The sequence below is a fragment of the Crocodylus siamensis genome, chromosome 2 (genome assembly GCF_052110815.1).
Source record: "Crocodylus siamensis isolate JL-2025a chromosome 2, ASM5211081v1, whole genome shotgun sequence".
NCBI lineage: Eukaryota > Metazoa > Chordata > Crocodylia > Crocodylidae > Crocodylus > Crocodylus siamensis.
The window spans coordinates 100004717-100018379 of record NC_143396.1 but is presented as its reverse complement, the minus strand read 5'-3'; the positions used below and the strand labels follow the sequence as shown (position 1 = coordinate 100018379).

Sequence of the window (13663 nt, the reverse complement as noted above, 5' to 3'; positions counted from 1 at the left end):
TCTCAATACTGTGCTGTGTAAACATCACAGCTCAGCTTAGTGCTGGTGTGGGTGTTTCTACAAGGCACTGCACTGTGTTGCGCTGACATATCCTTCGGTTACACATTAAGAAGTATGCACGGCTACAGAGTTTCAAGTCGGTGTGGGTGCAAATATTGGTACTTAATTTAGGACATTCACTGCTCTTAGCTTTACTTCTGAAAGACTCCATTTAAAAACCCACTTTGGGTACCTATATGTAAAACTATACACTCTTAATTCATAACACAATGGGCCAAGGGCCCCCTGTGACTTGTTGAATGCCTCGGTTTCCACTGAAGCGCACTGAGAGATACTGCGGGACTGGTTGCTTACAGGCCTGGGCTAGATAGGCAGAAAGTGCTGCCAATTTTCTTATAGTTCCATGAAATCAGAATTAAATTTTATTTGATCAAAAGACAGCATGTTAAGTAATTTTGCCAGTGGCAAGAGATCATAATTAGGTCTGCATGGGCAGATGACTCTCTACACCTGCACAGAGTCCCATTAAAACCAGCAGAATCATCAGCTTGAGTTGCAATGCAACTCAAGTTGCAATCAAGGCTTTGATTGCTAAAACAGCATGCGAGATAGCTGTGAGGAGGTTTCTTGACTTCCTTTTCCTGTTTGCCAGTAATCAACTGTTTGGGCTACAAAATATTACTTCAACCACAAGCTTTTGCTAGTCATCAAAAACTGGATTTCTTATTACATGAAAGTATGTAAAAAGCCTGAAAAAAAATCAGAAAAATCCCTTGTAAAACTAAGAAATAATACCCCCTCAACAACCGTGTGTGCAAAATTGTAAGTATACTTATATAAAATTGTGCTACACCAATTACACCTGGACATTTCTCAGATTGTTTTTGCAAATCTTTTTTTGCAGATTGTTTTAAATCTTTATTTCACTCTTTTCTGAGGCACAATATACATTTACTTATCTTCATATTTATATTCTTGTCACATCACATTTTGACTTCTTCCCCCCACCCCCCACTTCCTACCAAAGCTTTGTATCAGTCCACCCAAGCACAACATTCTGCAAAATCTACACAGTAAATCAATATGGAAAGGTATAAACCTGCTACCCTTACCTGAAACTCGATGGAATTATGTCTAGGAAAAAGGACAAGTCATATGCTCATTATGAAGAATAGAAACAGTAGGCCAAATTGTTTTGCTTTCACTTCCAAGGTTCTTCAAGGCCTAGCCATGCTCCACCTTCTCTCTTATCCTAATCTTTATGAAATGCATCTCTCCTCTGTTCAAATCATGGTGCTAGCTTCAAGTAAATGCTTAATAAAATGATCAAGAAGGACGTTCATACTTTTTCTCACAAGGATTCCTTCTAAATATCCACAGTTACCTCATCATCCTTTTTGAGTCCTTTGCCAAAACTCTCAGATACCAAGCTTTGTAGACATCCTGTCAATGATTACTTAGGCAGCAGGTGGACTGAGATCACTGTGAAACATGCTGACCGGTATTTTTGTCAGATGTTCCTGTTACTCTTCCGACTGTGTCTATCTGCTGTTTTAACTTATAATTTGACTGCAATCTCTTGGAAGCAGTAACATTTTCTTGTGTACACTGCCTAGCACAGGAGTTGGCAACCAATAGCCTGAGCTGAGTCTACCCACAGAGCAGGGATATTAGCAATAATTCTGTGGTGGGGGAGCAGTATTTGAACCTGAACAGTTCTACCCCTGAACAGTTTTTCTGAACCACCATCTGCTTCTGCCCCACCCTCCCTCATCACTTCTCTTGCTGCTGAATTGGTCGCTGGTGAGAATCAGCAGCACTGGGAATAGGCAGTGAGAGGTAAAGGGACGGCGGTGGTGTCAATGCAGTGGGGAGTTGCAAATACAAAAGAGTGAAGCTTCAAGTGGTTACTGAAACTGAATCAATTTGATCAGAAACGAACTTTTCAGTTGATCCAATGTATTTTTTTTGCAAATAATTTAAAAGACTTGTTTTTATTACAATGTAATATTAAGCCAACTTTTGAAATCCTTCACAAAATAGAAATTCTGCCTTTTCCACAGGCTAATCAACAACTCTATTAAAATTTAAGCCTATCAGTTAAATTTATGTACATCCATCAAAGGCAGGGTTCCCCAGTTCTCAAGGTGCCATAATTTTAGGGCTATATCTATATTAGGGGGGCTGCTGCTGTTTTAACCACACAGGGAGCACTAAGGCAACCAGGCTCCCTAGTGTGAACAATTCTAGTGGCAGATGGACTTTCCTGTGGCCCTCCAAAACACAGAGGCTGCCTTCTACTGGCAGGGCTATGATATTTTCCACTGTCTGCAAACATACCTCTGATGGAAGAACTCTGAACCAGAAACAAAAAACTAAGAGCAGGGTAACAGAGAGCAAAATTATCCCTTGTTAGAGAGGGTTGCATACAAAAAAGAGAAAATCCATGTTGATAAGATCTCAGGTTGTGTTTATGTAATTTCAGCTTTCAAAATTAAATTAGGGTCAGATCACAGTATTGAAACACCACAAGTGTTGATTGCAAAGAAGGAAGACAAAACAGGAAAAACTTAAGGCTGCTCATGCTGTTGCCTTCATGTGGTCAGACTGTCATTTGACTTTAGTGGGACCTTGGGGTAGAATAGGACCCCAAGGTCCCACTTATTTGAAGGCAAGGCTTGAAGCCTGATCTACCATTATTGTAATGGTATGAACCTGTTTAATAATTGATATGGTCAAAAGCACTCAACACCATCCACGATAAGAAAGAAAGGCTAAATTCAGACATTTAAAAAGCCTCAGGGGGAAGAGCTCTACCACACTTTACTTAGAGCGCAAATGAACCAAACAGACATTCGCTGTTTGGTGAGCGGGGTGGGGCAAAAAGACCGTGAGCAGGGGGTTGGGGGAAGGCTGCCCACACTGCTTGCTGGAAACACTCTTGCATGCCTCCCAGGAGGCTGCCAGAATGGCCCTCCTCCCTACTAGATGACAACTGTGGGGGACAAACGGGGTGGGGGGGGAGGGAGGGGCAGGGAAAGAGACACCTGACTCTCTTCCCTCACAGCCAGGCAGCAGCATGCCATGGGGACACTGCCCAGCCCCCTTTCCCCCACAAGGGAAAGGAGTCTGGGCTCTGTATCCCTGCAGCAGCCCAGACTGCAACATTCACTGTAGCCTGCCTGCAGTGGGGTTGGAAACAGTGGGGGAAAGGGGTCTGGACTCTGTGTCCTAACTGTGGCATGCCACAGGGCCTGGGCAGCTGTGGGGAGAGAGATCTCCTCTGCCCTCCCTCTTCCCTGCAGGCAGGGGCTCACATCTGCCAAATGGAGGAGGCAGGGCTGGGCTCAAGAGGCCAGCCTAGTGCTCATAAGTAAATGAGCTCTTCCCAAAGCTAGAGGGTAGCCCTGCGCCACGCTGTCTGGGACAGCAGCAGCATGCAACCGAGTTTAACTTGCGATGGATGTGACACAGTTGTTTAAAAAAGCACTGTAACAGAAAGCACATTAACCTAGTACCATATCCAAGGAGGGTAAATTTAGAGTGTGATCCACCATTTTTAAAGTGCTCTGAGAGCCCTGAACCTTTGTTCTGTTGCAGCTTTAGAGCACCTTCTGTTCATCTAAAGCAAAATAGGCATGACATCTGTACCCAGCCAAAAGTTACAGTTGAAAGCTTGGCTATGCACAATAAATGAGGGTTTGAGTTCACAATGCACTGGCTATTACTTCCTTCATCTTTTTTCTCTCCCCATCATCATTTCTGTGAGTTATGGATTAAGATGGAACTTTTTCTGTTGATGACCCTAGTTAAAACATTATGAGCATACTGCAATGTAAATAAGTATCACTATAATTAGTAGATTATTTTCTTTGTCTTTAAATCTCTACAGGCATAATTATATAACAGCAGCTTCTTTTAGTTGGGGCTAGTGGTGAATTAAGAGGTTAGAATCGACACTGATTGCATAACAATGGGGAATTTTGTTAGTAGTCCCAATAACATTATCTTTTTTTCACCCTCAGCATGCATGTTTTTTGACATGTTTTACTCTGGGGTTGGGTTGGGACTGAAAAGGTTTAGAACAAAATCAGTTTAGCATGTCATACAGGGTGCTGACAGACATACCTTGGCCATGCTGTAACTCATTGTGCTTTATACACAGTGCTATGAGTTAGAGCCCCCATCCGAACCAACAGACTTTCGCCTGTGGGGTCAGGGCTGGAGGGACTGGAGCCTGCTTGCACCAGCCCTGGCCAGCAGGCAGGGGTGGTCTAGAAGCCTCCAAGGGGCCTGCTGAGTCAACCCTCTCCCCAGCTCTGTCCCCTCCGCCGTCCCCTCCCCTCCCCCCGCCCCGGGGAGCTGCAGCTGGGGTTTCTTGCCTGGCTGGAGCTGGGACAGGTGGGTGGAACAGAGCCCCCCCCCACCTCATGGTCCCCCTAGTTACCCCAGCTAAGGTACTGGGGGGCTGGGGGGAGCTAAGCCAGGCCCACAAGGCAGGGGAGGGATTCCATTCCCTCTTCCCCACCCTGAGCTCCAGCCAGGCAGCAAACCCCAGCTGGCAGCTCAGTGGTACACCCCGCCCCCCATGAAAGCCCCAGGGGTGGGCATAGGGTGCATCTTCCCAGCCCACAACACATGAGCAATTAACCCTAGGAAACACAAGTTCCCTAAAGAGCTCTAAAGCCATCGTAATCTAATACTTCATTTGGGGAGGGTTAATTTTTCGTGCAAACAGCCATTTTAAAAACACTCTGCAGCCACACGTGTGCATCACAGAACAACCACAGAGCACTTTCAGGGGCCCAATCACATGAAAAAATGTCACTTGGGTAAGCAACCATAATAAGCATTGCTATACTGGGTAATCTGCTTACTTACGAATAGGAGCCAGTGGGCACAACACTTTTGAGAATGTGTAAGGAGCAGTTTTGTTACCACATACTTTTGAGCCAATTACATCAGAGTCATGGGAAGTAAGAAGGTTATCAGTTCCCTTTGTAACCACTTTATTTTTTCTTTTTTGCCACAGTAAAATTAGTGAAACCTTTACTTACAGATAAAATGGAAAAACTGAACATGATAATTTCCAATTAAGCCAATTGAAAGGTATAAAATAACATAGGCCCATGCCCAAGTGAGTGAAGTTTGTAGAGGTTGGTGACAACCACCACCTTCATTTTAAAAAGAATTTTTTTAGGTCTCACGATTGTGAAAAACAAAAGGTAGAAAGCATGATCCAGGCATAAATGATAGAGACATCCTCTGTGATGATTTAGCTCCAGTTATTTACGCTCAATTTAAGAACTCTTGAGTTAGCATGGACACCATAACACACCACTGTGGAGCTACGCAGAACGACTGTATTACAGGGGTGGGCAAAATATGGCCCGCTGGCCGCATCTATCCCGCCAGGCCATTCTATCCGGCTGGCAAGGACCCTAACAAATTTAGAAAATAAATATTTATCTGCCCCTGGCTGCCTGTCATGTGGCCCTCAACAGCTTGCCAAACCTCAGTAAGTAGCCCTCCGCCCCAAATAATTGCCCTCCCCTGCTGTATCAGCAGTGCAGAGTGACAAGGACCCATTGCCTTATGAATTCTAGCATTAACAGTGTTTAGGCTTCCTGAATTGTGTCCCTTGATGGGCCAGCTATCTTGAGTTTACAGCACCATTTACCTTGAGTTACTTATTTATGAATGTCCATAGGAATCAGGAGAGCAGTAACACTTGATTCATACCTTGAGCTAACAATGCCATGGAGGCAACCCCCAAGTCTACAGACAGCCTTAACAGCTATGAGGAATGTTATCTATTGTGTTTATTACCAGAACAAATAAAGGCCTAGTCAGGAACCAAGATCCAGCTGTCCTAGGTGCTTTCCAAACAAACAAAGAGATGGCCATTGCCTAAAAGCCTCTATAATACAAATACAAGATGAGGACAGCAGACAGATACAGACAGGTGGGGATGCCCAATGAAACAGTATTAATCAATGTGACAGGTAGCAGTCAAAGCACACCAACTGCCTAACTTGTCAAACCTTTCTGTAGACATCACAGCAACGAAGAGCTTAAGTTCAGTTTAGAGAAGGAAAAGATAAGGGAGATGTGTAGATATTTATGGAAAGCCTCTCCCTAGCACCAGGAGTGGCACAAGATAAAGCACAGAACAACCTCACTGAAATTCAAAACACACACACCGAGGTAATGGAGGCTGTGATTACACGTCAGGCTTGACCTCTGGACAGAAAAGATAGGATGACAGGGAAAGACAAACAGCTTGTTTCATGCCAAGAATGGAGAGCCAGTGAAGCACCCTAAGCATCCCTGTGGGGAGGTAACTCCTGTACCATCTTATGGGCAGGCAGTGGAGAGAAGACCTACAATATATTCTAACAAAGGAATCCTAGCAGATGAAAAAGAAAAGCAACAGGCCCAGTCTACCTACTTAAGCAGATACATTCCAACTACTAACGCAAAAGGGACTGATGCATCTCTCACTTAATGTGAGATGGGAAATGCTGTAAAAAGAAAATGCCAATGGTGACAGAGATGAGGAAGCAGGAGGAACAAACATGAAAGTCTGAGAAGGTGGTATCATAAAAAAATGCAAGAAACAAAACAAAGCTTATGCTGTGGGCTTAAACTGCAAAAGGTGACTGACTGAATTTCCCTTCTGCAATCTTTTAAACCTTGGTTCCTTAGACTCAATTGTGTCTTTACTTATATTCAACTTCTACCTGCCCCCAGTATAATAGCTCCTTTTAAGTGTCAGAAGCTGCAATAAAAACTATCATGGTTAGAGAAAAAGGGTTAGTCTCAAGGGCCAAGACTGTTTTTATTGTACTCATCTGTAAGGTGCCTGACACAACAGGGTCTGGAATCTAACAGGTTTTTTTACACACTACTGAAATATAAATAATGAACACACATAATTAATAAATAAAAGTAACAGAGAAAAAGAGAAGCAAGTAAGAAGTCAAACCAAGCTTCATCCGCTCATTCTGGAAATGACTAATTCCTCGATCTGACTTTAATATACCAGCATCTACAAAACAGAGCCTTCTCTGGAGGTCTCCCCAAGGGTATAGTTAGAGATCGGAAATTCTGTTTTCCCCTTCCCCATGCAAACATTGGCATAGCAAATTTGCCTTCAGGTCTTTATAAGGCAGTGGCGGAACTTTTCCAAGTTCTCCCTGGAAAATAAGGGAGTTTTATCACATTTCCTACGCTGCCTTACAGAAGATCCCAGCTTCACAAGGCACATGATCTGATGACCTATCCAGGGTAGAAGGTTATTTATGTTACATTGTAATAGATTTATATTGTTTTTTAAAACAGTTAAATGATTGTCTTTTGACTGAAACATTCCCTTGCAGTTTTAGGAGCCACAAAAATCAGAAAGTGAAACAAACCAGAGAAGGGGTGCTGACCTAATCAATGACATTTTAAGACCTAGTTTTAAAAATAAGGATCATAATAGGAGCATAGCAAAAACTTTACCATAAGACCAACTCCATTCCTATTCTTTCTGCAACTTATAGACTAACCAGAGAGAGAGAGATTATATAGGAATGAATACGAAACACACACAGCACAAGTTTTGTGGGCTGAAGCTCACTTCATCAGACTCTGTGAGCTTTAGCCCACAAGCGTGTGCACTCTATACTAGTGTTTCTCAACCTGTGGGTCACGATCCAAAAGTGGGTTGTAAGAATATACAGAACAGTAATGAACAAACTGTAAAAAATGGATTTCCCTTTCAAGAAGAAAAACGTGGGAAACCATGGCTTTTCCCTTGCAGCCTGCGAGGGGCTGCTTGGGGGTCCCCCCTGCCCCACACACTGGGGGTCTGGGGGCAGTACGTCCAGATTGAAGGGCACTGGGTAGGGACTGGCCAGGGCTGTTTACAAATAGGTCCTGGTACCAAAAGGGTTGAGAACCACAATTCTACACAAGAGACATGTAGGCAGCCATGGGGCCAGCCTGCAGCTCTAGAGCCACATGTGGCTCTTTAGAAGTTAATTTGCATTGTCTCCTTGAATCTTTGCACAAGCACACGGTGACTAGCTTCCAAACAGAAGGTGAATGCAAGGAGAAAAGCATTAACTTCTGAAGAGCCACAGGTTGGCCACCCAACCAGCAGCTGAGCAATTTGCACTTTCCAGACTAACAAGTGTGTGTGTATGTACCGGTTGTTGGTTGTCACTGCGCTGGTCTAAGGACATACTTAGGCGGTCTAATAAAAAGCATCACATCTACCCACAGAACCGCGTCTGCCTGCGTGTGCACAGCTGTACAGATGCATGTCTGTGCTTGTCTGTCTGTGTGGGTGCGTGTCCAGGTGCATGTGCGTGTGAGGGTACGTGTGTCGGCGCATGTGTGTGTGAGGGTGCATCATGTGTACGTGCGTGTGTGCGGGTGCATGCGGGTGGGTGTCCCCCGCCCCCCTGCAGGCGGGAGCTCCTTGGCGAGGCGGGTCCCGCCTGCCCGGCCCCGGGGCCGACCCCGGCCCCCACCCCCGACTGCCCCGGGCTGGCCGTTGGCCGCGCCCGTTGCCCCCCGCCCCGCTCCGCAACTGCCTCACCTCGGATGCCGGTGGCGGTGCGGGCCGCGTACCAGGTAAGCGAGCAGGCGGCGCTCAGGAGCAGCAGCGTCACGACCCGGCCCAGCGAGACCCTCATGGCCGGGGCCGGGCTCGCCCCGCATCCCCCGGGCGGCGCCCAGCTGCGCTGCCCGCCGGGGGAGACCTGGCCCCGGGCTGCCCGGCTCGAGGGAGCGGGAAGTGCCACCGCCGCGCTCACGCACCCACCCGCCACATCCTGCTGCCTGGGCGGGGTGGGGAAGGCGGCTGGCACTTTCCCTCAGCTCGCACTGCCCTGCCCAGCAGCCCCGGTGCCACCCCCCTCGGCACAGAGGGTCATATTTTATTCATAAAGGAAGAAAATGCCGCCCTTATGTCAGGGAGCAGAAGGGACCTTGCCCCTGCACCAGTCCTCAGCGCCTGTGTCTTGTCAAGCTCTGGCACCTTGTGCGAGGCTGCCCAGGAAACGGGCAATTTTCTCTCCAGCCTGAGGTGGCCCCCTGAGGAGCTGAGGGCTCAGCTGCAGGGATCCAAGGTATAGCGGGGAGACTGAATTGTTTCCCAGCTGAAGCAGCTCTCTGCCATACAGCCAGGGCTGGCTTCAGTCCCCATCTCCCACCCCCAGCTTTCATGACCCCCCAGATTAAACACGTGGCCCTCTGCTCCAGTCAAAAGACTATGGTAGCTACCCTGGGTGCAGTGATTCTCAGCCAGGAGGTTGTCGCAGCACCCTGGGGTGCTTTGAAATTCTTTTAGGCGTGCTGTGGGGTGCCACGTAACCCATAAGATAAACCAGAGTTGGCAAACTAGGATCACAGAGAAGTAGGGCTGCAAGGGACCGCCAGAGGTCATCCAGTTCAACCCCGCCTGAGGCTGGACCATTCCTATCCAAAGCATAATCTAAATTACTGGCAACCCTGACAACACAGATCCACTGTGTCAAAACCATGATGACCTGCTGTGGTCTGAGCTTTCTGCAACAGAGGAAGTGCTCTAGTATTTTTTCATAGTCAAAAAAAAGCCCCAGTGAAAATTAAGTGCTGGCATTTTCAGAGGAGGACTCGAATCTAAAGAGGTTGAGAAGCACTGGTGTATTCAGGGCCACCTGTACAAACATGAAAAAAAACCCACAAAGAGTTGTGTGCTCACATGCCATTGGTACTTAAAACCACCACCTAGTAGGTCCTTTTCCTCTTGAGCCCCTTCATGCGTTTTTTTTTTTTGGTTTTGTTTTCCATACTTGCCCTTTAGTGTAGAGTGCAACAACACGAAAGGAAAGAGAAAAGACAAACTTCCACTATGAAGTGCTTAAAAAAACATTACCAGCTAAAAATACCTAAATGAGTGGTAAGCAAAGACTAGTGAATTTCTTACTTGTCTCTGCTATGCCAGTGATAGGACCTTCTATATATTGCGAATACAACAACACAGCTAGCATATACAAAAAATACGACTGTATGACTAATGGCAACTTCCCTTCCTCTCTATTATTTCTTATTTACATTAAGAACACGAACTCCTTGGGAGAATGCGTTTTTGCCTTAAAAAGTCACATTATATGCAGAACACATTAGACTTGCATATACACTATCCAGGTTCTTTGGGTAAATGTGATATTTTATGAGACTAACTAAATAACTGGAAAAATTGTTCTTTGCAAGCTTTCAGGCACAGCCACCCTTCTTCAAGCACAGAGTTGCTTGCCCACTCAGGCTCCAATTTGGCTGCAGCCTGTTTCACTCTGCTATGGCTATTAATAATATAACTATGCCTTCTAAAAAAAAATTAATCTCAGACAGTGTAATAGAATAGGCACCTCCTGGTGGTCACTCTCTGCTCCTGTTCTTCTGTGGCTTCAGCTACTTGCCTCCAAGTCTCTCCTGCCACACCCTGATGTTCTTAGTAAAGTTTAGAAAGGGCAGCTGCTCCAGAGCTCTAGTGCAAACTTTGCACTGGCCTCCTACAGCAAACCTCAGATCCTGTGACACTCACTCCAATTTCCACACTTAATTGGCCCTTCCAGTCCATGTGTGTCCCCCAGGATGCCTAGTGCGTTAAGGGCTAATCACAGCCTCTAAACTTCTCTTACAGCTATGTCCATGCCTCACAGGTGTTATGCATCATCACTCAGGTTGGGCACTTTGCCTCAGACCACCAGGACACCTTAGGCCTCCACTCCCTTGTTGGGGCCTTGACCTTCCTAGCTTCTGCCCCACTACTCTGGCCGGTCCCTCTATCCTAGATCCACTACAGCATATCTGGCTTGTCAGACTCCAATCCTTGCCTCACCCTCTTGGATTCTTGTCTGTGCCCCAGCCAGGCTGTGGGCCCTCTGGCCCCAGTCTCTGCCCCTTCTTGGGCTGTATGATCTCTAACCCCTGTTCCTGCCCATCTTGGACTCATGGATCCTCTGGTTTCAAGCTCTGCAACATGAACTGCCCCACTCTGTTCCTATCTCCCTGCAAGCCACCCAGGCTTAACTTGCAGGGGCCCCCATCAGCTTGAGACCTCCAGGCAGTCCTCTACAGCCTCTCAGTTTAGGAGCTCTTTCCCCTCCACCTTGCAGAGGCAGACTAATTGCTTTGACTCAGCCCTAGGCTTCTCTCTCCTAGTCCCTGTCCCTTTCTGATCAGGCAATCTCCCCAACTACCCACACATGCTTTCTGATTACACATGGCTTCACCTAATGGTAGCTCACTGCTGCTATCTAGCTGCTGTAGGAGTATCTGGTCTCCTATGCTGGACTATTGTAAGTAACCCACTCTGCAATATGTCCTCCAAGCCTGTTTTTCCCCCTGGCTATTTTCTTTGTACTCTTCTCAAACAACAGGAGACTTCTCTCTGTTACAGACAGTTACAAATTATATACTGCAACTCATCTTAGACTGATAGTCTTCCTGTATTTTGAGCTCTTAAATGGATGAGGTTGCTTCCCTTCATAATAATCACTTTACTATGAATTATGAATATTGATTTTTATTCATTGATGGTGCCCAAGGGTGTGCTGAGCAGATTAAAATGCAGAGCTCCTTCTTGGATTTCCAGCATGAACACATTAGGAAGACTAAGGAAGTTTTAGGCTATACTGAAAGCTGAAGAAAGATAGTCCTAGTAGTGACATTATATGAGGACTTTTTATTAAACTATACTGATTATGCAATTCAGCTAAGATACTCACGTTGTATTTAACAGTTAAACAGCATTTTTCATTTTCCAAATTGCAAGCAGACACTTTTTCTTAGCTTGCTCTCAAACACAGTCCACACATACAGCATGGCATCCCAAGCTACCATATTTCCACAACTGAATTTTTATAAACAGCCATATAAATTAAAATCAAAACTTGCTCTGAGAAAGAATATGATCTTGTTTTATCCCCTGAATATGTACCATCACTTAAGAAATTCCTTTATCCTAAGTAACCCATTTCCCTCACCATGAACCACCCACCTCAGTAACCACTAGAACCCACTTAACGCTCTACATCAGGGTGAATGCCCGTTATTGTAATAAACTGGAAACATTCAAGATAAACACTTTGTTATATAGCATTTCACAAACTGTACCAAATTAATCCTGCCCATAGTCATCCCTCCGAAACAAAATTCTAATAACTGTAGTACCAGAGGTATATTTTTGCACAAGGTCACACTGTGAACCTTATTAACTGACAGCATAAACATCATATTTTTTTGCATACCACACACTGTGGAATATAACACGTACCTTGTTTTCTGAAAGGCAGAATCAAGAAAAAAAAATTTCTAGTGTTCTGGCTGTATTGAACAGGGACAGAGCCCAATCTTCAGCAGACTCACTGCCCTTTTCCTGTTTAGGCTAACAGGAGCAAATAGCAGATGGCAAAAATTGCCTCAAAATTCAGCTGCCTGAATAGCAATGCTGCCATGCTGTAGAGCAGAAATCAAAGCAGTGTGGTTCTATCTGGGGCAGAAAATCAGATTCCCTGCTTAAATATACATACAGCAGTTTGGGAGGCACTGATTTTGGAGGGAAAACAGCATGAAAATATGGTAGTTTTTTGTAGGGAGAGAAGCTGGAAAATGCTGTCTGGTTCATATGTCATTCAGTGGTGTTCTGTGGGAAAGTGGGTAGCTACATTCAGGACTGGAGGTATGATGAGTGCAAGTGTGAGCTACCATTTAATGGCACGTTCTCCCAGCCCCGTTGTCCCCAGAAGGGTTATTTTATACCACTGCAACTTTACACTATTTTTTAAACTTCTAAAAATGTAACGTGCACTATGTTCTTAGGTCTACCTAGAACCCCAATAACTGATTGGTGATAAAAACTACAAAAGATGTTCATTTACATTGTGACAGTGGACACATATGGGTGACTAGCAGTTTACAGAACTCAGAGTACCTCTGTCACATTTACTTCCTTAAGATGCCAGTGCCTGCTCTGGCTTTAAGAAACATTTCTTCAATCTATTTGCCTTTTCAACATACTAAGGAGTAATAAAATACATTATTCAGGACCAGGATGATTCTACTAACAAAAAGTCACCTCTAAGATCTATGTACTGAATAAACTTTCTCTGGAGAAAATAGTTGTCTTGACAGGACGAAGAGCAGATTTAGGTTGCACGTTACAAAGAACTTCTTTACAGTAAGGGTTGTCAGAATCTGGAACGGGCTTCCAAGGGAGGTGATGCCCGCCCCCTACCTTGGGGGTCTTTAAGAGGAGACTGGACAAGCACCTGGCTGGGGTCATTTAACCCCAGCACTCTTTCCTGCCCAGGGCAGGGTGTTGGCCTCAATAGCCTACTGAGGTTCCTTTCGACCCTACCATCTATGAATCTATAAAGTCAAACTGCTTGAGCAAAGGTTGGGAAAATGCCATCAGGTTACTCACAAAATTATATGGCTGAATAAATTAAAAGCAACAAGTCTGACATTGTTAAGACACTATTATAATACACACATATATACACACATAAAAGAGTAAGGGTTTATTCTGAATTACCTTTGGTTACCTATACTGGGCTTTTCACTTAAGGGAGTTAGTTATCTACCTTCTACTGAACAACACACCTGGCAAAGTGTTTTTGGGGTG

General features: G+C 45.2%; 1 protein-coding gene across 2 annotated transcripts in view; it reads right to left on the bottom strand.

Annotated features, from left to right (window-relative positions):
- The window catches only part of MGAT4D (MGAT4 family member D), a 106080-nt gene that overhangs the window by 76480 nt on the left and 15937 nt on the right, over window positions 1-13663 (bottom strand). The window contains exon 1 of one of the 2 annotated variants that reach the window (XM_090036497.1): window positions 8591-8765. The exons of the other annotated variant lie outside the window; for it this stretch is intronic. Within the exon in view, the coding sequence (XP_089892623.1) occupies window positions 8591-8687 (97 nt within the window). The 5' untranslated portion in view covers window positions 8688-8765. Of the gene's footprint in view, window positions 1-8590; window positions 8766-13663 lie in introns of those variants that run through there. 2 annotated transcript variants of the gene reach the window in all.